Below are 26,358 nucleotides of genomic sequence, written 5' to 3' on the forward strand. Positions count from 1 at the left end.
TGGCAAACAAACATATTCGGACTCCACCTGGGCATTTGTCAAACTTCAAGGCCTTGCAGTTTGCAAATGGAGCCTTTGCATCATTTACAAAGCGCCTCATTTGCTTGTCCATTGTAGCGTCAATACTACACATAAATTAAAAACATTTTTTTTTAATTTACTTGATGAGTCAGTATGTTTGTTTTTTTATTTTGTGACAAAACAAATGAACAAATCAATTGTTGAAGTAAAATTGCAAAGGTCTGGTAAATACCACCGCCCCGACTCTCTGAGTCCAACCAGGTAGTGAATTTCGTAATATTAAGTTTTTTGGACGATTTTTCCCCCTAATTTCTGCCCTTAATAATGACGTTTCCATCAACAGCAATTTTCATGGATTCGTAATTTGAGGATCTGTTTTATAGAAGTTCCTTTGCACTGAAATCTTCGTGATTAAACGATCGGTCGCGGATGCACATCGGAAAAAAAAGTGAGGCGAGAGCGATGTGTTTAGGTTATAACTTTGCATAAAGTATATCAGAAGCGAGGTTGAAACTAGACTCCACACAGCACGTCTTCCGACCCTGGAAATTTGAGTTGTGTGTTTTCCTACTCGCCTACGTATTATTGTATGGAACATGCGATCGCGGCCACATTAGATCTAGCAAATATCAAGACTTGTCAAACCATCTTTCGAACTTACAATTAATCTTTGGGATTTTACTGCCGTATCCCTCATTTACTGTGAAAAGGAACACCTTTTGGACTCGCCCGGCGGACTCATAAAGGAAGGGTCTTGACTTGTCCGCCGTTATTTTCACTCGCATGGCGACCGGGCGATCGACTGTGCTTTTGCGAACCCTGCCGTCCGTAGCCTTTATTCAAGGCGCACCGCAGCACCCCCAGCCCAGATATCACGCACGAAGAAAAAAAAGACCAGTGCGAGCAGCGAAGCATATATATATTGAGGTGGCTAATACAGTCTGGCAATTAATTATGTCACGCAATTGTGAGTAAATTGCGCAAGAGTTGTGTCTTATTATAATATTGGCCAACATCAAAGCGAGCTATTACATTATGGAAACATTTCTCCTACCAAAATCGGTAGCAAAAATTAAAGAAAAACATAAAGCCCCCAAACGAGTAGGTAATATTAAAAAGACGCTTCGCCGCTCGCGCTGGTATTTTTCGTCGTGATATCTGGGCTGGGGGTGCCACGGGGCGCCTTGATTAAAGGCTATTGCCGTCCTGAGATAGACGGAATCAGTACGAAAATTATTCGGTGTACGGACTGGTAGCCAGTCCATACAAGAGAGTAGTCTGGTGCCTTGTTTTTGATAGTAAACAACTCTGCTACGTTAAATATGGTTGCCATGCCACGTTCTCAACCGCAAGGTCTAATTCTTGCGCGATGCAACGGCATGCTGCATTAGAAAACTAACTTGTGTGCGGGATCGGAGCGTACGCTACGTATGTACGTCCGGAAACAATTTGATCTTCATAATGAGTGACAACGTTAACATTATTTTTAGTAACGCTTTCGAATACATAATGAAATGGAATCAATAGAAAAACACGTACCTTGGCCGTAAGGTACACGTTTTTTAGAGGGGCATCATGGCAATTCGCTGGGGCATCGCGGCAATGGCCGCTGGTGGCCGCTGTAAAGGTTGAGGCCTGTTCTGAAGAATCATGAATAGCAATCCGTCACAATTCACCGTAAAAAAAATAATAATACACAATGTTATAAATTGTCAAAACTTGTAATCAATTTTAAAGTTTGCACAAAGCTATCCTTATTGTCTCAAAGCATGTCAGACAACACACGTTCCTTTGAGTCTTCAAAACATAAAAACTTATACTAATAGTTTATCCAAAGCGAAAGCATGATCACTAAGGTCTTCTCACTTAAAATGTGTATACATGTACACAAAAATGAAAATATAAACTTGTAACTAACCAAAGTGTCTTGGCAGCATGTTTAAAATAAAACATGAAACTGCCATAGTGTTTGCGCTCGTACAACTTCTCCTTTCTTTCTGCCTCCTCTGCTTCAATCTTCTCCCCCGCATACTCGAGTTTTTATGCCATTTCCTTTTTTTCCGTAAGATAGTCCGACACGAGTGTAAAAACAAATACATTGTCTGCGTGTAAATGGAAACGTAGTTTAAAAACACTAAACTATCACATTAAAGCACATAAAGTGTAACATTTTACTCTTAAAAATTCCAAACCAGATTTCAAATGGGTGGAGGGCACCCAGGGAGGGGAAGAGGGTTCCGGGGGTGGGTGGGGGGGGGGGGGGGTGGGGACATGTGCCCCGAGTTACATCACTGATGTAAATGTATAAAGAGTTAGAAGAATCCACGCTCAAATACACACTTTCCATAATTTGTGCTTTAAAGGGACACACCAGCTTGGTTAGGCTGTTTAGGTTACAAAATAGACCCAAACATGCTACTCAATATTATCATTCAAAGTGATTAAAACATAAATATCTTGTTCCGCACATTTCAGGATGAAATCAGTCCCTGCTTACAAACACCAGTCTCTCAATTATCGACAACAAAACTCATACTGTTACTGAACAGTATTGAAATGGAAAAAAAACCTGGTATAAACAAAGTTTTTTTAAAGTAAATAAATAAAACCTACACCTCACCAATGTACTTATTGATATGCTTGACTTCAAAACCCTCCTGATCATATTTCTGCATGCACCTTCTTGCTTCCTCCAAAGGAGTACTGATAAATGGGTTCCGCAGTCTCATTCTACATGAAATAAACAATAATTTAAAGTTGTTATTAACGTCATCTCACCGCCGTACTAGGGGCTGTACGAAGTTTCCAAAATGTTTCAGATCATATAGGCCTACAGATGAATCGATAATCGTAACCCCCAATCCACGGTCGCAGACCAGTGGGTTATGAAGCAGTGCATAATAATCTTAACTTGATGCAATTTTGAACAAGTGACCAGATTTGCTAAATTATTACCACTTTCAAAAAACATAACACACATACAAGAACACAGACATAATCTTCATTGTGTGTATTGAATTAATCTAGAATACTTAAAACATCATTGAGAAAATATTTGGCACAAAAACGACAAAAAACAGAGAATGGTCGGATTGTCCATGAATCAAATTGCGCTGTTGCATGTCAACATACATGACATTAGACCCAGTAACTTGGGCGCTGTACTCCTTTTAAACAATTTTTGACTTCATCTGTCGTACTAGCTAGTACGACAGATGAAGTCAAAAACTGTTTAAAAGGAGTACAGCGCCCCAGTCACTGGGTCTAACATGACATAGAACATTGTCCTTCCAAAATCTCAACTAATCAGTGTAAACCAAACCCGGGGGATAACTTTCCGTATGGCGCCACCACCTTTTCACTCATTTTTACAAAAAGGGAAATATCAATCAGGTTAATTAGATACTATATTATTTTATTTCGAATGAAAAAGTGGTGGCGCCATACGGAAACTTTTCCGAAAAATAGGTTGCCCGAAAAAAAAGAGATAAAGGTAAGTCTTACTCTAACTCTTGACAAAACCAGCGTCGGTATCACTTCTTACATGTTTTGGGTTTTTACCCATTGTAAAACCAAACTTTAGGAGGCTCATCGTTATTCTTTGTGTCATGCAACTTTCGTAAAATATTAGAACTGTCAGTGTCAACCACGCAAATTAAAGTAGCGAGTGGATCTGCGCTCACACATGCTCGCTAGCTGTTCCCACACGCTTGTTATGTGCGCGTGCAGGATAACACGCGTGGCACCAGTGATCCCCGGAAAAGCGCAATTTCTAGAAAGCGCGTGTGCCCGCAGCCTCCATTCATCGTGTTTATCATAAGCAAGCTGGTCCCGCGCGCGGCACACTGTGCAGCATGACAACTGCGCGGCATCAGCGGTTGCTGGAAAGCGCGTGTGCGACTAGCCTTGCTCAAGGCAGTCGAATTATTCACTCCGAAAATAGACCGCCGCTGTATAAAAACCCACCCGTATTCACTGTGCGTAACATCACACGACACGATGCCCCCGTACACTATCCGCATCCCATGCGGAGGCCGTCAGGCCGACAGCCTTGTAGGATCTGTGTTGAAGCCACTGACCTCATTACTATAATAAGCGAAGAATTCCCACGGTCAGCTCATTACCATAATGCCCGCAAAAGACGAGACATGTTTACCTCACACACCACCACCACGGACGCATGATAGGGTCCAAAGGTCGTGATAAGGGAAGTGCGTGATTGGACGTCAAAATGAATAATTCATTTGCCTCACATCCTGTGTTGTCTGATAGGTCTGACGAACGATATACATATTCATGAGCTGCATACTAGCATATCCTAGAGCCCCCCCCCCCCCAATTTCGTCCACTATTGGAATTTTTTCAATACAACACATTAAAACGGGAAGATACAGACCCGACAAGGCTGTCGGCCTGACGGCCTCCGCATGCGGTTAGTGGTGTACGAGTGCGATGACTTGTGTGAACAGTATTCGTGCGATGTGACAGCGTGTATACGGGTGGGTCATTCGGTGTGATTGCACACACCATGCACAGGGTATACGGCGGGTGGGTTTACAGCTGCGTCTTTTCGGAGCGAATAATGCGACTGCCTTGAGCAAGGCTAGTGTGCGACCAGGATCAGCGGTGCAAATGTTCAGTCCCAACTATAGAAATGACCCAACTATGTGTTTTGCTACACAGCAAAGATGGTAAGTAAAGGCCCATATATCTGCAGTTAGGCTGATTCTATAGTTGGGACAGAACAATAACGTGAATTCCAATGGGAGACTTTTTGAAAGCTCTGCCACTAGAGGGCAGCAGACCTACCAGGTAAGGGTGCACAACTCCTATAGCAAACAATGGTAAATGCTAAACATTCAAAAATACTCAAAAAATATTTAGAAGTCTCTCAGCCTCTTGAAAATTAAATCAGATACATTGTCATACAACTAAACTTCAGATTTCTTCTCATTTTTTGGTAGGTCACCATTTTGGAATTTTTGCTAATTACCCCAGAAGAAACACTCCCAAAACTATGGGGCGCCGTTCGTTCATTAATTGTTTGAAACTTTTAAGGCATGTTTTTACCATGGTTTACAGCAGTTAGATGTAAACCATAGAAACTGTTGCCAAATCCTGTTATGGTTTACATACCAGTAAAGTATTTGTTGTGTATAAGTTTATGGTTTACAAACCATGAACATACAACAAACATTTACAAATCATGGTTCATAAACCAAGAAAAATTTACGCATCTTAAAAACTTAGTTTATAAACCATAAAAAATGAAGCATCAAATTCATGGTTTACAAATCATGGTTTACAAACCATGAAAATTGAGACATCTAAAAAACATGGTTTATAAACCATGAAAATTGAAGAATAAAAATCGTGGTTTACAAATCATGGTTTATAAACCATAACAAATGAACCATAAAATCATGGTTTGTGACAATGGTTTATAAACCATGAAAATCGAGACTTCTTAAAAAACATGGTTTATAAACCATGAAAATCGAGACTCCTTATAAACATGGTTTATAAACCATGAAAATTTACACATCTCAAAAACGTTGTTTGTAAACCATAAAAAAAAAGTGCACTTACAAATCATGGTTTACAAACCATAAAAATGTGCACTCAGAAATCATGGTTTACAAACCATAAAAAATGTGCAGTCAGAAATCATGGTTTATAAACCATAAAAACGTGCACTCACAAATCATGGTTTACAAACCATACAAAATGTGCACTCAGAAATCATGGTTTATAAACCATGAAAACGTGCACTTAGAAATCATGGTTTACAAACCATAAAAAATGTGCACTCACAAATCATGGTTTACAAACCATAAAAACGTGCACTCACAAATCATGCCTAACAAACCATAACAAATGTGCACTCAGAAATCATGGTTTACAAACCATAAAAAAGCCTTAGCAAGCATTCATAGAGCTATTATTGCAACAGCGTTACACAACAGGTGCATTGATCACAGCTTGACACACATGGTGCATTGCATCATTGCTGGCTCGCACGTGGCATGGGGGAAATGGGAACCGATCAGAATTGGGAAGGAGGTTTAATTGAGACGATCATATAGGTTTTTATGGTTTGTAAACCATGATTTCTGAGTGCACATTTTTTATTGTTTTTAAACCATGATTTCTGAATGCACATTTTTTATGGTTTGTAAACCGTGATTTCTGAGTGCATATTTTTTATGGTATGTAAACCATGATTTCTGAGTGCCCGTTTTTATGGTTTATAAACCATGATTTGTGAGTGCACATTTTTTTATGGTTTGTAAACCATGATTTGTGAGTGCACACTTTTATGGTTTGTAAACCATGATTTGTGAGTGCACGCTTTTATGGTTTGTTAAACCATGATTTGTGAGTGGAGTTTTTTATGGTTTGTAAACCATGATTTGTGAGTGCACGTTTTTATGGTTTATAAACCATGATTTCTGAGTGCACATTTGTTATGGTTTGTAAACCATGATTTCTGAGTGCACATTTTTATGGTTTGTAAACCATGATTTGTAAGTGCACTTTTTTTATGGTTTACAAACAACGTTTTTGAGACGTGTAAATTTTCATCGTTTATAAACCATGTTTATTAAGAAGTCTCGATTTTCATGGTTTATAAACCATTGTCACAAACCATGATTTTATGGTTCATTTGTTATGGTTTATAAACCTTGATTTGTAAACCACGATTTTTACTCTTCAATTTTCATGGTTTATAAACCATGTTTTTTAGATGTCTCAATTTTCATGGTTTGTAAACCATGATTTGTAAACCATGAATTTGATGCTTCATTTTTTATGGTTTATAAACCATGTTTTTAAGATGCGTAAATTTTCTTGGTTTATGAACCATGATTTGTAAATGTTTTTTGTATGTTCATGGTTTGTAAACCATAAACTTATACACAATAAATACTTTACTGGTATGTAAACCATAACAAGATTTGGCAACAGTTTCTATGATTTACATCTAATTGCTGTAAACCATGGTAAAAACATGCCTTAAAAATGCCAAACAATTAATGGACAAACGGCGCCCCATACAAATCATGGTTTACAAACCATAAAAACGTGCACTCACAAATCATGGTTTATAAACCATAAAAAACTCCACTCACAAATCATGGTTTATAAACCATAAAAAACTCCACTAACAAATCATGGATTATAAACCATAAAAACGTGCACTCACAAATCATGGTTTACAAACCATAAAAAACTCCACTCACAAACCATGGTTTACAAACCATAAAAAATGTTCACTGAGAAATCATGGTTTATAAATCATGAAAACGTGCACTCAGAAATCATTGTTTACAAACCATGATTTCTGAGTGCACGTTTTCATGGTTTATAAACCATGGTTTGTGAGTGGAGTTTTTTTATGGTTTATAAACCATGATTTGAGAGTGCACGATTTAATGGTTTATAAACCATGATTTCTGAGTGCACATTTTTTATGGTTTGTAAACCATGATTTGTGAGTGCACGTTTTTATGGTTTATAAACAATGATTTTTGAGTGCACGTTTTTATGGTTTATAAACCATGGTTTCTGTAGTGCACATTTTTTTTGGTTTGTAAACCATGATTTGTGAGTGCACATTTGTATAATATCTAAACCATGATTTGTAAGTGCACTTTTTTTATGGTTTACAAACAACGTTTTTGAGATGTGTAAATTTTCATGGTTTATAAACCATAGTTTTAGATGTCTCAATTTTCATGGTTTATAAACCATGATTTGTAAACCATGAATTTGATGCTTCAGTTTTTATGGTTTATTAACCATGTTTCTTAAGATGCGTAAATTTTCTTGGTTTATGAACCACGATTTGCAAATGTTTTTTGTCTGTCATGGTTTGTAAACCATAAACTTATACACAACAAATACTTTACTGGTATGTAAACCATAACAGGATTTGCCAGCAGTTTCTATGGTTTACATCTAATTGCTGTAAACCATGGTAAAAACAAGCCTTAAAAATGCCAAAGAATTAATTGACAGACGGCGCCCCATAAGCAACAAGGGCTTGCAATGGAGGTAAGTCCCGCATTCAAGCATGTCATGACCGCTTACAGTCGTGTCTACCAGTTAACACGGTTCCTGGAAAACCCTAATATTAAATACTTAATGTTGGGAACATAAACAGACAAAGGCAACCCCGAGTGATCAGTGGTGATCGTATACTGTGTAGAAAGTCCAATCATCCATTTAAGTGAATGTAAAGAATTTCAACTAGAACATAATCATACATTCAAAATACAATGTTAATTTGTCTTTAGTAATCCTTGAATTGACTGAGAGTAAGATGATAGTTCATCATTTTGGACCACCTCCTGATGGTTATACTCCTGGTCAACACTGGGTCACACAAGTCATGAAACAGGTACCAAAACGGAATCGATGCCAGTCCACTAAAAAAGGTAAGCAAAAACGTTGTTTTAAGTTTATTGTTTAACTGTTGAACTCTAAAGGGTTATAATTTAAATACAGTACAATAGGCTCTATAAGTCTCAAGTAATAGCGTAAGATACAACCTCACATCATATGCGCTTCAGCGATGTGTATAGTCCACGGTGTACTAAAAAAGACAATCACTCCAGAGGCAAACAACATGAGTGGGATTCAAACCCTTGACCCTTGACTATTCTAGAAAATATTGTTTTCAGAACCAGACCGCCGAGCTACTCCAGTGACGAGTCAGTTCGGATCATTCTAGCACAGGCTACCGACATACATGTTACTCCTACTCATAACAAACGCCAATTTCAATATAATTTTCTCTTGTCAAATCCAACAGATACATTTAGCGACTGTCAAGCTTTGCTGGATGCTGGGTTCAAAGAAGATGGTATCTACACTATCCATCCCTACCAGAATGATGAAGGAGTTAAAGTGTTTTGTGATATGACGAAGCATACCGGCTGGATTGTAAGTACAACTTGTGTTTATCCAATGTTAGAACCCTATTTTGCTTAGCAGACAACATGTATTCCCAAATATAAACTCAAATATATTACACAACAAGCAAATAATTAACATATGGTCCTCGAACAAACATAATGCCAACAACTCTGTCTTTGTAAAATAGAACACTGACACATATGTTTCGCGTTGCATATCGACTTGCACTTATTGACTACACACATTCTTTAAAAAAACATACCGGGTGCAATACATTTTGTATCGTTTTCCAAGTTGTGAAAGTTCAGTGCCTTCATTTATCCCTAAAACACAGCAGTACTTCAACGATATAAGAGAAAAAATGTAACTAGAATTTGTTTAACCAAAGTAAAACAAAACTTATTTTGATCTTGTAAAACTGAGTTTTTTTTTTGTATTAAGCGTTAATGTTGAAGGTCAGTCTGAAATTTATGTGAACACTTTTTTTCTTAGGGTCCAATGTCGGTTTGTTTACGCAATAACACGAGCTACTTTTATTATTATCTTCTAGGTTGTCCAGCGGCGCTATAATGGATCAGTCAATTTCAACCGCAATTGGACAGAATACAAAAAAGGCTTTGGGTCAATGGATGATGAGTTCTGGCTTGGCAATGAGATTCTACATAACCTGACTGATGCTGAAGGGAACTGGACCATCCGTCTAGACCTCACCAATGAAGATAACGTCACGGGTCATTTGCTGAAGACACAGTTTCACGTCGGACCTGTCGATTACACCATGTTTCTGGAGCACTCCGAGGTACAACCAACTGGTATGTTAACATATCACTGGTATATTATATATTGAGTAGGGTAGATGGCCTTAGCTTTTTTTTTTCCAAACCGGACCTTCTTCAGAGGCATGTTTTGTTATAATCATAAACAAATACATTTTCCATCGCGGCCAATTGCCGAATATGGGAAAACCATAACGGTTTATAGGGGGAATGTACAAGATTTAGTTACAATAAAAAAAAAAACGATGTTAAAACAAAACTTGAGGACACTAATTAATGGATGTAGGTCCTTTTGAACAGCGAACATTATTTTGTACTTAGAAAAGCAAATCAAATCATTTCTTTTCAATATAATTCAATACATGGCATTGTTAAAACCATTACCAAGGCTCCCCTGATTATATTAAGATTACGGTAATCTGTTATTTTAAATGACACGTTTCAAAATCGTCAGTTAACATTAAATACAACAAAATTTTAAACCAGACTCCTGGCAAAAATTGAAATGAAATTTACTATCTTTTTTATAAGCAGTTTGTTATTGTTATTATTATAATTTATTTGGCATAAAACACATACAAAATACAAACAATAACAAAACAAAAGCCATGGAAACCTGCCAGGAATTAAAAAGATTTACAAAACAAAACCGTAGGCCGAATTAGGGCTTTCAATGCCAATGCCCTTGGGCAAAATATACATTCAACATAAACATTCAACAATAGAGATGCTAAAAAGTAAAAATGCAGAATGGGTTAAAACCTTAAAAAATGCAAAATACCCCGCAACAGGCAAATATTAATCCTACCCATCAAAAAGTAAATATAAATGTATATTTAAAACAAATGATTGAAGGCTCAATGCGGTGTGTTTTGGTTACAGTTGGCAGATACTGTGGGCATAAACTTGGAATGGAAGACGGGAGTATTACTGATGCTAGGATCACAGCATCTAGTCAGTGGGGTTCATATTGGCAGCCAAGTAATGCACGACTGAATCTGAAACGTTATTGGTTTCCAGCTAGTGGACAGCCCGTTGGTTCATGGCTCCAAATAGATATGGGTATAAATCCCGTGCATATTGAGGGTGTCATCACACAGGGCAGACCAGACGGTAATTACTGGGTGACACAGTACCAGGTGCAATACAGCATTGATGGCACTGCATGGCTGTACGTGAATGGGGCCTCTTCTCCACAGGTACGGGTATACTCAGCAAAGACACTCTCAAACATAACATGTAATCCTTATAAACTAAACACACTTCAATAAAGCAGTACAACCATTATTCAGGATTTATATATCAATTGTTATTACTTCATATATTTATCATCCTGATCACCTCTGATTCCTTTGATTCATTTCACAGACATTCTCTGGTAACTCCAATAACTACGCTCCAGTTACCAATATTCATTAAAAAGATAAGCACTCCAATAATGCAGTATAACCATTATTTATAACCAAAGTGTTAATTATCATTTGTATTTATTATTGTTCCCACCTCTGGTTTACATTTATTTTTTACAGACATTCATTGGCAACACTGATAGAAACACCCCAGTTACCAATATATTCCAGCAGCCTATTCAAGCACGGTACATCCGCATCAGACCAACAGCCTGGATTGGCTTGCCAGTCCTACGTATTGAACTCCTTGGATGCAGAGGTATTGTTTCAGTCAATCACCACGTTTTCAAATGTCAGGCTTATTGCCTAAATCTTAACCTGACTTAATATGCTAGCCTCTTCTTCTAATCTTAAAGTTAAAAGTAAACAAAATATTGCCAACCAGTGGATGTTATCAAAATGGACACCAATAGGAGTGACGAAACTGTCTGGGGTATTTATGAATATCCAATTCTATAAATAAGTTCATCTGGATTGTTGATAATCATGATTATAAAGATTTGCAAGTAACATCTACATAAACTTGGATTTGCAAAAACGAAACTTTTAATTCAAGATAAATGTCCATAAATAGATTTCTGTATATTTCTTATCGAAAGGTTATTGTGAACCGTTTGACCACAAAGCAATCATGTGAATCATTTAATCACCAAACGCACAATTTTGATATTTAAGAGGGAAATCTGTCGAAAAGGTTTGAGCGAGAGCACTACCAACTCTATATGAATTAAACTAGTGTTGCTAAAGATCTCATTTTATTTTATGTAAAGTAAAATAGAGAAATGGAACTCTCAAAATCAAAATTATAGATCACTCGGTTTCGGATGCTGCAAATCAAATACATTATGAAGGGGCCTCATTAAAAGACTCATTCTCAACGTGCCTTCCAATTTACTGCACCCGAACTACGGAACAATGTACCACACCAAATCATAAACTGCCCCACCCTGGAACGATTTAAGTTGCAACTTAAAACACCTGTTCACCCACCCAAGCGCATACAAACTTTATTGTATTATGCGCTTTAGAATAACCGTTTACTATTATTATTATTATTATTATTATTATTATTAGGCCTATTAACCCATAAATCATGAACTTTTGAACAAGTAACGACCTAACTTAAAAATGATATTCAAAGTTTGTAGCGAAAACTGTGTCCTTCAGCAAGACACTAAACCATTGCTTCGTCCTTCGGATGGGACGTAAAGGCGTTTGTCCCATATGTTGTGTAACGCATGTAAATTTAAAAGAACCCAGTGCACTTATCGAAAAGAGAAGGGGTTCGCCCCGGTGTTCCTGGCTGTGGCTGCTGTAAGCGCCTTAGTACCTTGTAAACCCTCGGTGCTAACTAGGTGGGTCTCAGAATTCATTACTGCAATAATCTATATATCTGACGACCTGCGAAATTAACAATCATTGACTGGTTTGATAGTCGGCAGGGGGTTCATCAAGGCTGTAATACATATTTGTATCCGTTTAAGATCTACGCCCAATGCTTGATGCTCAATGCCTCAGCAAATTTTGAAGTTGATGTAAAATATTAGTGACCAAGTTGTAAGCAATAGTCGTTATGCAGATGATAGAAAGCCCTTGTCAATTTCTAAAGCTGAACTACACGATTTGATGGGACGTGAATTATGATTCAACGTAGACAAAGCAATGAGCTTGTCTGTTTGAAGGAATACTTTTATGAGCAGCTATATCAGCATTAAAGGTGGTAGTGAGGAGGTGGTACAGAAAGGGTTAGCACTTGGCAAGACAAACAACCATAGATCAATCGAAAGAAGCACCTTATTGTACGGTTAAGAGCAAGGTTAACGCATGGTAAGAAACCCCCAAAATACCAAGAAACGGATGCTAAATATTTAACGGCAAGTCTTGAGTGTCAGTATGTTGGAGAAAGTCCATACTCGAACATCTTTGGTTACTAGACATAGTAAATACTAAATACTAAATTGGTTGTGTTTGGTTCTAGTTGGATATTGTGGACACTAGATGGGAATGATAGACGGAATTACTCCCGTTGAAAAATGAACTTCTTGGCTGCAGAGGTTTCAATCATTCACAACGTTTTCAATTGGCATGCTTAAAGCCGGTTTATACTCGCTGCGACTGCGTGCACGCACCCGACAGTTCGAACTTGGATTTAACGTTCATGCTTCGTCATCAAAAACAAGAATACGCATTCAATTTTATTGCACAAGAACTCACTTAATTGAGACACACCAAACTGAATTCCAAAGTTACAGGTCAACAACTCATTGCATGACTTTGCATTATATAAATACTGGACATAACAAACTCGGTGCATCCGCAACAGACCAACAGCCTTGAATTCAAACCCATACTTACGTATTGAGCTCGTTGGCTTCAGAGGTAAGTGATGTAATTTATTGATGTATGCTGTTGACCACTTACCACGTTCTCCAAGTGCATAATGTCATCCAATTGAGACATTTCAAACTGTATTCAATTGTTAGTCGAGCACAGTTCAATTTTGTAAATGACAAAACATACAAATGAAGAAACAAAGTGTCGAAAAGTCATATTGTATCTGCACTATACCTCACTCCCCTTCAAAGTGTAAACAATTAGACTACACCTAAGCTGACATACTAGTTTGAGAATGTACTGTAGGCAAAATAAACGCGTTTCTAACGTTAATCAATGTCTCAATAAAAATTAATTAAAATCAAACTATTCTGAAGTTAACACGACCAGCTCCAAAATTCGCAATAAAGGTTTCACTATTAAGGTTGGCTTGATGGAAACACTTTAAATGTATTTTATTTTCTCAGCTCATGAAGTTTGTCGGCAGAAGCTTGGAATGGGAGATAAAACCATCCCTGATCGAAGCATAACGACATCGTCTACTGATGACCAGGAATGCAGCAAGCACCCTTACGGACGGCTAAATGCGCGCGGTGGCTGGTGTCCCACATTGAATGACAGTGACAGTGCATGGTTCCAAGTGGATCTAAAGCACCCGGTATTGATTCAAGGTGTTGTTACACAGGCTAACTACGACAGAACATGGTGGGTCACAGAGTTTATCGTATCTTACGGTGACAATGAGCAAGACATGCGCTTCATAGGAGGGACTGATAAGGACAGTGCACAGGTGAACGTCATACATAAAAATATTTCGTAAACAAAACTCCCAAAATTCACTTGTATCATAATAATGTAATCTGTTGTATTTATACTTCAATTGGTCTGGCTCTTTACAACACGCTTTGATCTTGATGTAAAGGCGTTTTGTAAGTATTTAGTTGTATGTATGTATGTATACATACAAACGGAAAACTGTTAGTTACATAATATTATCAACACCATAAAAAGTAATTGCCTATGCAGTTAATATTGTTTATTAACATATTTTTCTCAAAGGGTATACAGGTGGCAGCATCTTTGAGCACAAACGACTGCAACAGTAAGCAGTAACGGATTGCTTATTAATCCCAACCTTGATAATAGACGAAGAGCTTCAAACGACTTTAGGGTATTCTGATTTATTGTTGTCATTAAGAATCGTTTATGTTTCCTTCCCAGAGATTCCCTGGAAATACAGACCGAAATACGAAAGTAACCAACATGTTCAATGAGGAAATCAGAGCACGCTACATCCGCATCACACCAACTGGGTATCGAGGAGAACGTCCAGGGCTGCGTATTGAACTCCTTGGATGTAATGGTAACGTCAGAAAAACAACTATTGTATTTATTTATCAATTCTTTTGATTTGTACAGCAACAACAACAATAACCATACGTTATTGGTTTATTTGGCATTTGTTGAAATATTAAAATAATGTCGAATTTAAGCGGACACCTACTGCAGTCTTCCTGATCTCATTTTGTTAAAATGAAAACTTTACTATAGACAATCGCTGTTAATACTGTTGCGTTTTATTTAAAGGTGTTTTACGTAGCATATGGGCCTAACTATGTTCATTTATAAATAATAGTTTTATTCCGATTAAGCAAAGAACAATCAAGTGCAAAGTGGCAAACACAATCTTGTGGCAATAATTTAATTACAACGATGTTAGTGGTAATGTAATATTGACTTGCTTGTTTTGTTCTGAAACAGATGTGGGTTCATTTTCAAGCCAGTTATGGTTGTGACCATTATGAAATCGAAATATGCACTGAATGAACTTCAATACACCCATTAGTATGTTATTGTATTGACTTTATTATTGCCTGATATAGAACGCTTCTTTTGTTTGGATCGTCTCGGAATGGGAGATGGCAGCATTCCAGACTTCAGAATCACAGCATCAAGTACACAGCAGAGGGAAGATGGTAACTGTCAACCAAGCAATGCACGACTCACTCAATCAGCAAACAGTGATACCATTGGCTGGTGCCCTGATCCTATTGACATCAACTCGTGGCTACAGATTGATCTAGGATTTAAAGTGATAGTGGAGGGAATGATGATGCTGCAGGGATCTGATCAGGGAACCAGTGTAGATATAGGTTATGAGTACCAGCTAGAGTACAGTGATGACCAGAGCACGTGGCATACAAAGAATTCAACACAGGTAAGGAACTGTAATATTAACTCTGAAAAGGTTATTTCTGCGTCTTACAATCAAAACTGTATGTTCAAATACTGGTTTGATTATCAATAAAACAATGATTTTATCAATCAATTTAGTCCCACACTAAGAACTACGAAACTGCTTGATCTTGTTCAACTTGCTGATTGTCAAACCACAATGTCACTTGCTTCTATGGTTGCATTTCAGGCCAACAATTCGTGAAGGATTTTTTTTTCAATCAGACTTATGTTCTCGAATGTGAGACTTTGAAACGCTAGGTGGCAGCAGACTAACAGGTGAAGTATTAATGCTCACATAGTTCTGAACGTGCGCACATTACCGACAACAATAGACCTTATCGCAAATACCAATGCGCAAGCGCAGACTGTTGAATGAGGTGCATTGTGGGATAGATATGAATCAAATTTTGCTACCAGCAAGACCACAATGCACCTAATTCCAAGCTTTACGCGCGCGCCCCAGAATTTGCGAAAAGGTCTATGATATTTTACCTGGTAAGTCTGCTGCCACCAAGCGTCCCGAAAGTCCCCCATTCAAATATTCTGTTGCAACAGGCCAATCGAATATTAGTTGGTGTAAAGTTGACTAGTCTAATGTGGCTAAGTTAATTTACAAGTTTAACTTACATGAATTGTTTTATTATTTCTGAACAGATTATGCGAAGAAACACCGCAGCAGACTCGGTATCTACCAGCATGTTCAATCCACCAATTATTGCTCGTTATATCCGCATCATACTAAACCAGACTGATGGCTCTCAATGGATACGTGTTGAACTATTGGGATGTAAAGGTAGGTTCCATCGAGATGTTTTTATGCACATTGTCTTAAACAAAGTTATATTTTGTCCGAATGGAACAGTGATCTAATCGTGAAATAATATCATATTATACACATATTGAATGTTTATGAGTGCAATTAGTAGAAAGATGGAATGCTCTATTCAACGAGGCGGAGCTGAGTTGAATAGAACATTCCAGCTTTCAACGAATGCAAATATTTGCACTATTGCACGAATGAAAAACATTGATTATTCGTTTCATCCAAGTAGATCTTTGTCATTTTGATTGGAATATACAACTTTCAAAACAAACAAAGCGTAGGCCTACAATTTTTACGTGTGAAATTACACCCGTTTCTCTTTGGGTCGACCTGTTGGATTCAACAGTCGCAATGTGCGTTCTGTACAGCTATTTTGAGACACGCAGAAGCCGAACGCTAGTAATTTTACTAATATGCCTTGCAGTAACACTGCTGCGTTACCAAAGACACGCGCACGCAGTGATGTTTTTACTCAGCTTTTTCGTTCCATCCGAAAAATACTATTGCACGCTGCAGCGTGCAATAGTACTTTTCAGATGGAACGAAAAAGCACGGTGAGTGACTCAGCGTGCATTGGTACTTTTATTTGCTATCACGTGACGGACAATCCTCCAATCAAATGACAAGGATCTGCTTGGGTGTTATGTAAAACCAAATAACCAAATCAAACACAACATAATGTTAAACATCAAAATGGTACATTCAATTGACAGAGTATAAACTGACAATTTTAAAGTGATCAGATTTGATCGAGTTTTTCCTTGCTTTTTTAAGCAACTCACAACTCTAAAATCAAAATTGTTCTCAAATAATACAGGCAAAATTCATGTTTGGTGAACTTTTTTGCTTCAAGCGCTCTGGATGATCAGCGATTTCTTAAAAGCTAGGACCTAGCTGCTAGGTGACCTTTAAAATTAAAATGTTCACAGGTTGTTTGTAAATGAAGTAAGTAATTCTAAACTTCATTGATCAACAACACAAATTGGTTTATTTAACTCACGAAACAGAGTCCAGTTTGAGCCAATTGTGTTATAGAGAAGCCTTCTCATAAAACAAATCCGAATTTACTGCCACTTTACAGAACAGGAGCAGAACGCATTCAATTCCAATTTTCAATAAATCAAATGTTTTATTTACAGTACGCTGGGTATGTGGACAACGCCTTCTTAATGAAGCCCATATTATTCCGGACGGATCTTCAATTCTTCAAATTGACCTACTGTTAGTAACTCTAGTTGAGGGAGTCCAAGCTCAAGGGGAAAACGAACCGTCATTTCAAGTAGAATACAGCCTCGACAACGTTACTTGGGTCTATGTTAGCCACAAGGGAGCACCTGAAGGAGAACCTCAGGTAAATGGTTTCGTCATTGCACAAACAAAATGGTACTTCAAATTTACTATTTTATTCTGGTGGACTTGTTTCTCAACTTGTTTTAAACAGAGACAATCGTTAATCCCAGTAACTCGTACGTACAAGGAACATTGCAACATTATGAACATTTCATGTTTTAATGATTTGTATATTGAACCAATTGTTTTCAAGGCAAATGTTTCAATAAACCAAAATTAGCCTTGATCATGATGTTCTATCTCCTATGCTACAGACATTCCATGGTTACACGAATCAAACCGCCCCGGTAAAGAACACTTTTGATGAGCTATTCCGAGCACGCTTCATCCGTGTGACTCAAACAGACGTCGGATATCCAGCTGTAAGCATTGAACTCATTGGATGCAGAAGTAAGTTTCTCGGTTTTCGTAACATTACAGAATTTCAAGTCCAACCGCCGATTTTGTTTTACTATTTAGTTCGCCTTTAATCGTAATGTATAAATAAAAACAAACGATCAAAAAATCTTGTGTAAAACAAACCTTTTAAGTGTTTACAAGTTTGACACAATGTGTGGTGGAGCCAAAGACGCGTACTAATTCACACTTTTAAATTTACTTAGATTCTAGAACACGCGTGGAGTTATTTAATTTTATCCCCCCCAAAAAAAAACTATAGCTTACCAGCCACTTAAACGTATTAAAATAAAAGAACATCAAATATTAGTAGGGGAATAAATGGTTGGTGACGAGTTCTTAAACGGCCATTTCAAACCGGTAGGGTCATGACCGTGCGGTGCATTTCTTTGAGACAGTTTTTGGATAGCATTTGTTAACCCGCACAAATGCTATCCGAAAACAATCGGTTACAAACAGCTCTGGCTGTGCTTTTATCAACTGTTTATAAACACCCCACGTGAAATGTTCTCCGCCAATAGGAAAAGCCAAACTGTCTGAGGTATTTATGAATGTTGATTATTTTGTACTTTCTTATATTTTCCAGATGATATTCTTGAGACTACCAACAATCAAGCCTACATCATTCACCATCACACAGATAATAACCAAAACGAAACAAACTGCCCAGGTCTGAATAGTGAAGGGGGATGGTGGTTTAATAGATGCTCTGGTATACCTGGTGTAGACAATAACCTTAATGCTGAATATATCCAACCTGGTGATACTAAGGGTCCATACAAACGAGTCATTAGAGATACTGAATGGAATGGTTCTCGTATTGCAAAGACTGAAATCAAAATACGCCGCCAATATCCACCTCGTGGTTAAAACAATTGAGGATGGAATTTGCTATGTCCCTTGACAATCAAATGATAAGTCAACGCAGACTCGTATTATTGGTACAAATATCCGTCAAATTTATTATCTATTCAGCTCAGACTTAAACAGGTAAACAACAGTCCAGTTAAAACTTCAAATATTACCAAAATGAATTCATGTAGACTCAGTTGGATGTAACAACATTATCAAAACAGACTGGTGTCAAACACATGCTACACTGTTTTAAAATTAAAGTAAAAGGGCATACTTATAATTTTTTCAAAAACTTGTTTTAGGATTGTATTTTTAGAGCTCACACAGTTCTCTTCGAATGAGCTTGTATCGTAGGGTCAATTTGCTGGGTTTTCAATCGGGCTTGAGGTTTAAAAATACATTTTGCATAAGTCAGTACAAACGCAATGGCAACTGTTTCTCATTGAAGCATTCGTGTAGCAAGCTAGCTTACTGATTAAGCTGCCTTGATTCCTAACACAACATCGCTGCAACGAGCAGCGGGTCAGAATGATCCATCTCCTTTCTAATTTCTTGAGGAGAAACAATGAGTACAAGTTGTGGGTGCACTTTTGTTAAAGGGAACAAAGTCGCCTTTACTTAATAAATAGTAGCAAGATCACAGACCAATGAGAGCGGACCAGTTGCTCTATGACTTGGTGCTTCTTATAATTGGATGTAAAGCTTTACTAGGAACGTAGATTGTAACAACCGCAGCCTTAATAATGGACTTTGACATGCACATTGAATGAAAACAAAGATGGGGTTAGGAATATACGGCGGATTTCGATACCTCAAATTCTAAGTCTGAGGTCTCGAAATCAAATTCGGGGAAAATTACTTTTTATTTCTTGTAACCTACTTCACTTCAGAGGGAGCCGTTTCTCACAATGTTTTGTACTATCACATCTCCCCATTACTCGTATCAAGAAAGGTTTTATGCTTATAATTATTTTGAGTAATTACCAATAGTGTCTACTGCCTTAAATGGATTTGACATGCACATTGAATGAAAACAAAGATGGGGTTAGGAATACACGGCGGATTGAGATGAAGCTCCCAGAGGAACATATATGACTTTGGAATGAATACAATTTACAAAATTTACCAGGCTTGCCTTAATTTTGAAGTTATTAAAATTTGCAGTTAACTATTAAGCATTGTTGTAACCGTGGTATGCACCTCATTGTATTTCGTAGATAGCTGCTGAAACCATTTTTAAAATTAAGAAGAAGTTATCGAACCTAAACAAAAGTGTACTTTCGTAATGAAGGGAATCCTCAAACTAAATTGGTTAACAAGTTACTCAACAGTTTAGGGAAACACATGGGGGGATTGTCTAGACTTGAATCTATCATTAAGGATCAACTTAAAGCAAATAACATTGTATTTGATTTGAAAAAAATATATAACTTCTGTTTTAAGAATGGTTTCTTTTATAAATTGATCTTAACAACCGTTTACATGTTTAATAAAGTTCTTTAGAAAGTAATATTGTGATGCCACCATTTGCAATGTATCAGTAATATTTAAAAAGCATTGCTCTTTAGAATTAATTGTAAACAAAACACTTTCCCGTTGAAGAAAAACTTCACCTGGTCTTGTTTTCCAAACCTTTAAACTTCTCCAATTTAAAACGTTGGGAACCGTGGTCAAAAACTAAAGAGTTGCCAATGTTACCAGCCGTCGCGATGGTAGATTTCAACAAACTCATCCTACCTTCGGATTAATCTTAGGACTTGAGACGAGTTAAGTTCCGAATCCAGAGACGTTAGAACGCATTGAACCCATCCTAAGTTAGGACGGGTTACTCGTCCTAAACTCGAGATAGGATAAATGTTAGCGTTTCGTGAAATCGGCTGCAGGTTCCTTGGTCAGTTTACCTGCTTGTCGACCTTGGTTTGTTTTTATCATTATTATTATTATTGGCTTATTGGTTTATTAAAAAAACATTTCAAAAGTCACAGCAAAACGTTGATTTGTATTTGAATTACAAACATTACAATAACTATGTTAAACAATATAGACAATTGTTAAAGGCACACGTGCCACAAAAGACCTACGATAAAAACATGGAACACCAAGATCACAAATTTAATTAATATAGGTTACAAAAGAAATACAACAAGGTGTTACCGAGGTGTTATCAAGTCATTTGGGTTTAGAACCCAACACTGACATTTTACATTATATGTCTGGACACTGGAAACAAGCTAGCCTGGTCAGGGAAAGATTGTGTCTGGCCTTTTAAATAAAAAACACATTGTAACTCCAACAGCTTTAAGCTACGAGGGAACGCTATACGAGGGAATACTTTCACAAAAACCTTTCAAATCGCTGATCTCGATTGATCAACTTCTGCCACATGCGATGTGCACTTGTGCCTTAATTGTAACTTATTTAATTAAGATCTGCACTAGCCCTGTATTGGATTCTTCCTCTGTACACATATACAACACGAAAGTGTAAGGCCGCCAGGGCTAGATCTGCACCTATTAATAATTGTTGTGTAAGATTTCATTGTATTGGTGTTAATTGTATCGATATATTATTGGTAAAACAAATTTATCTGAGAGACCATTTGTTTTAAATAACTAACACATTTTATTCAAATTTTTAAACATGCAAGCTGCGATTGATCAGTAAAATAATTAGAATTTCAAGATTTTTAGTAAAGAATCTCTTTAAAAAAAATCAGAAAGAGAGAAAAAAAACAAAAAACGAAATAGCCTTGACAAACGTTTTAAGTTTTACCACATTGTTGGTAACAAGCTATTTTTAAAGAATGGTTTCTGATTTAAAGTGTTGTAATTTGATTGTAACTGATCTAAAAAAGCTTCTAAAGTTATACTGAATCATATATTTAAATTAAGTGGTACTTGTCGTTAGTTATTTAATAAATTCAGTGGCTAGGGCAATGGGGTGTGGGTCAAATCCCGGTTGTTGGGTTTGTATGGTTAGATGAGAGATAGGTCTGGTGATTGTTTGGACTTTGATAGTGACTTAAGTGAGAACATGGACTGTTTGCTCCCCGGGGAGCTGAATTGGGTTATAGGGAATAAACAAAATGGGCCACAAAACTAATGGAAATTGATACCCAAAACAAAGTCAAACAGCCAACAATATTGGTGTCATGTAAGAAAAAGTACAGACAAGAGTATCATCGCCACTTTCAAGAGTTGTTCCATATTTAAGTGTGATTTACAATTTTATGTAAATTGTTTGCTGTTTCTTCTAGATGGGTTGCAATACGCGTCATTTACCACCATCTTTGATGTAATAATACGAGAGAAGTGCACTTGTCCCTTACAGGTCACAGCAAACTTGTGGTGATCAAAATTATATCACTGTTAAAAAAAACCTGAACTCATTTTGAATAAAAAGGAGGTCATATTGTATTCTCCAAAGCCCAGTTTTAACAAAATTCAAAAATTCCTTTTTGGTTTAATCGAACAACAGATGGTGACAAGCAAGACAACATACTACCAACAAGATATTAACAAGCGTATATCATAATTGACATTTATTTGTGAAGACGACTACTGGTAAAAGGTAAAGACACATGAAGCTAACGAGCCTCAACTTGTACTTGTTTTATAGTTTGCTATGGTAAACAAGCGAGTCCAATTACATCTGGTGACCCGGCAGGTCTTATCAATATCACATACGGTTTGTTCAAGTGTTGAATTATGAAAAAATCGCAATCAAAATATGGAATCAATAACTTGTCTTTATCTAAGCTAGTTAGTCAATAGCATTTCAAACATGTTCAACATTTGTTGAGTTATTATTCAATTATTTATAGGTGTATGTATTAATGATAATAATGTCGTAGTTGAAATCATTTTTAAATACTATGATTCTCTTTTGTTTAGATGAAAAAGAAAAAAAAACACACGAACAAGCAAACGATCTTGAAAATTGACAAGTTGGATTCCAATAGATTATGTTATAAGTAAACAAGTAATGTATTTGAAAAACAAACAAAACGAAAAACAATTTGCAAAATGCATACAACATTTTTCTGAAAATGATGTTCCAAGAGTTCAAGCTTTAAGAATGATTTCTGTTTTTAGAATATCCTTTTTAACTGTAATTCTGTGTACAGCTCAAAAAAAAAAAAAAAAAATATAACTTTTAAATTTAAAACGTGTAAGATTTTAAATCAATGGCAAGTTATTATTGAAGGTTTTTTTTTTCACTGGCAGGATTCAAAGTATAGTTGCAAGAGTTGGTGGTGTGGTGGGTTCGAATCCTGGTCGTCTCAAAAGTATAAAAGGCCAACACATAATGGCCAGGGGAGTGGGGCTGTAAAGTTTGACCTATAAAAATGGTTTAGGAATAATGGTACCACTTAACAACTAACAAGTAAGGGTCAAAACTACTCTATAACATTCAAGAAGAGGGTCTAACTGCTACTTCGGTGCGTTGTTAAAATATATCAAAAACACTTGTCAATGCCACTTTTAAAATCTTACATTATGTGCCTCGATTGTGAGTTGTAGAGTAAAGTAAACTTGTTGGCAGTTACAAATATTATTACACTCTAAAATCTCCCGGGTCAGAATTGATCCGGATTTTGGTCTCGGGGGGGGGGGGGGCATACCGATTTCTGGGTCACTTTGACCCGGAATCCCTGTCAACGAGTCCCGGAATCCGAGTCAAAATCTCCGCTTTAACCAAATTTCTGGTCACAATGACACGGATTCCGGGTCACATTGAAACGGAGTCCGGGTCACATTTAAACGGATTCCGGATCAAACAGACCTAGAAATGGGTCGAGCCCCCTGGAACCCAAATCCGAGTATCTTTTGACCCGTGATTTTTTTACAGTGTAGACTGTGTAAGTCTCACGATGAAAAGGTCACTATTGAGCTTTCGGGTACCTGTGAGTCAAAAGCTATGATAATTACGCCTGAATGCAAGTTCGTAAAAGTTTAATGCTTTGGTCACATCAATGTTGCCATACCATGTAATGATAACTTCTAATGAGTTTTGGTGATTCTGAAAAGAAACGTTGGTTTCACTGTTCAATACACAAAACTAACTTGTGGAATTATTTTTTTTTTAAACTTACAACGAATAATTGTTAAAATTAATGGTTGATAAATGTTTTCTTATTACGATAGGCCCCATTCAATGGAGGAATTTTTATTATAACAACACTATACAATTACAAAAACAGTTCCTAATACACGCTGTAGCTGCTTTTCGAGGTTTCAGAAATTTCAAATTCTCTCAAAGTCGACTTACACATTCTATGGATGTAGTTGATGTTTAGTGGTGTTGTACGTGAAGTATGTAGTATCTTGTTCAAATTTTAATTCATATTCTGTCTTGTGCATTGCTGAGGTATATTACTATTATAACAAAATTATAACCAAACCCATTACTAAAATCTATAAAGATTACGCCTTTGTTAAAATCAAGGGGGTGTACGAAGTGTCTAAAATGTGAGATAACAAAAAGTATCGTACTTAAGGAGAGTAATTTAAAAAAGAAACTGATGTCAAACAGACTTTCACCATTATTGAGGTTTGCAAATCCACGAATTATACTATAGAGAAATCTTACAAAATAACGTTCAATTGTTTAGCTTCGGTACAAAAATACCAACAGTTAAGAGGGCAAAAAATACATTTTTGGGGGGCTTTCGCTGTCATTTTGTTCTCAAAGTTTTGTTTAAATGAAAAACTTAATTTTCACTGACTATACTAATAACTACAACTAATACTAAAACTTGTTGGTTTAGCACTAACCATTGATAAACCTGCAGTTAAAGTCCCAGGTTGTGTAAAACAAAAGAATTGTGTTAAATCGTCCACTAATACAACGTTTAAACCCCAGCAACTTTCAGTGAAAATGTATTCACATGTTATCTTAAAGGAGGGATTAAATAAATTACGTTTAGCTTCACTGGTAAAATGTCGAACTATTGTTATGTATTGTTGTAGAAAGAGGACATAAATAAAAGATGTAACATCAACTGCTAGTCTTAAAAGTAGTACTTCTTTCTTGCTGAAAACTGTTTATTGGTAAAAGGACCACACTCACAAGTAAATGTCTGTATCCTACCAACGAACTAATGAACAACATTCACTCTGTAATTCCCTTATTGCAAACTATGATGAGTGACTTAATTACACAGTTCTTGATTTACAACATTTGGCTGAAAATGGAAATAATTATGGGAACCTAATATTGGTATTCTTGCACTTTCGACCTAAACAACCATTTACCATTAACCATTGACCAAATTACATTGAAGATAAATGATCCTCTCTGTATAAACAACAGTTGTTGACCAAACTGTTGGTATCTAAAAGCTTGAGTTCAAACTGCACAAATAATTCTACAAAATTTATATTATTAACCAAAATAAAAGGCAACGACAAGATATACCGCCATCAATAATTAAAGAAATTGAAGGTAGTTTGGACAGGCCCAGTTACACGCTCGATGATATTGTATGACGTCACTCACTAAACCACAATCCAAATCAACACTGGTTCATCTACAATTAATCCATTTAGCCACTTGTATACCGCTCAATACAAATACAAATGTAAAACCGACAGAGGGCGCTACGCAAATGTAACCCAACTAATTTCAAAGCGATCTGGCGTGCTATTCGCAATGCAGAAACAATTGCTATTTTTGAACTGCGTTTTAATTTGAGGTGACGTAAAGCGGAAACTCTAAACAAAAAATGTTGAATGGAGTGGAAGGCCGTCTGATGAGGATAAATATTAATTGAAACAGTGGGTGCTATGAATAAAAAGGAGTAATTACTAACACGTGCTAGCAAAAAGTAAAAGCATAAACTTCCGAGTAGAAGCACTCGGCAAAAGCATCTTCTGGATTCCGTATGAATAAACTTATTCTTCAACAGGAAAGTATTCACTGAATACTTAGGATTAAATACTTCTGATATCAAGCTGTCTGCCATGGCTGAATGGCTCGAAACAAAATGGTTTCCTTTGAATTACAACTTCCATTCACACACACAGCCCAATCAGCATTTGATTCAGCCATGATATTTTTGTTCTGACAACATTTTGATGAAGACGACTCATCTGGACCAGAATCAAAACTTAGTGACCAAAGCACAATTGAACTAAATGTTACGGTTCGAAAGGTGAATCTCTTCTCTACTATATTAAAATATTAAACTTACCATAAATCCATAAACACTTTGATAGCAAAGCGTTGTAAG

General features: G+C 36.7%; 1 protein-coding gene and 1 long non-coding RNA gene across 2 annotated transcripts in view; one reads left to right on the forward strand and one right to left on the reverse strand.

The window, feature by feature from the left end:
* Nucleotides 1-19,139, forward strand: part of LOC139942984 (uncharacterized) — a 64,718-nt gene extending 45,579 nt beyond the window's left edge. Inside the window, exons 3-14 of the mRNA XM_071939799.1 lie at nucleotides 4,558-4,569; nucleotides 8,840-8,970; nucleotides 9,494-9,755; nucleotides 10,602-10,918; nucleotides 11,249-11,387; nucleotides 13,930-14,252; nucleotides 14,684-14,825; nucleotides 15,346-15,680; nucleotides 16,355-16,493; nucleotides 17,663-17,874; nucleotides 18,128-18,263; nucleotides 18,856-19,139. Of these exons, the coding sequence (XP_071795900.1) occupies nucleotides 4,558-4,569; nucleotides 8,840-8,970; nucleotides 9,494-9,755; nucleotides 10,602-10,918; nucleotides 11,249-11,387; nucleotides 13,930-14,252; nucleotides 14,684-14,825; nucleotides 15,346-15,680; nucleotides 16,355-16,493; nucleotides 17,663-17,874; nucleotides 18,128-18,263; nucleotides 18,856-19,139 (2,432 nt within the window). The remainder of the gene's footprint in view (nucleotides 1-4,557; nucleotides 4,570-8,839; nucleotides 8,971-9,493; nucleotides 9,756-10,601; nucleotides 10,919-11,248; nucleotides 11,388-13,929; nucleotides 14,253-14,683; nucleotides 14,826-15,345; nucleotides 15,681-16,354; nucleotides 16,494-17,662; nucleotides 17,875-18,127; nucleotides 18,264-18,855) is intronic.
* Nucleotides 1-26,358, reverse strand: LOC139942986 (uncharacterized). Its single transcript, XR_011786725.1, has 4 exons — nucleotides 26,320-26,358; nucleotides 1,940-2,123; nucleotides 1,561-1,661; nucleotides 1-125 (listed from the first exon to the last, which is right to left on the reverse strand). It is a non-coding gene; the product is annotated as an uncharacterized lncRNA (long non-coding RNA).

The sequence above is a fragment of the Asterias amurensis genome, chromosome 10 (assembly GCF_032118995.1).
Source record: "Asterias amurensis chromosome 10, ASM3211899v1".
In the NCBI taxonomy this organism is placed as follows: domain Eukaryota; kingdom Metazoa; phylum Echinodermata; class Asteroidea; order Forcipulatida; family Asteriidae; genus Asterias; species Asterias amurensis.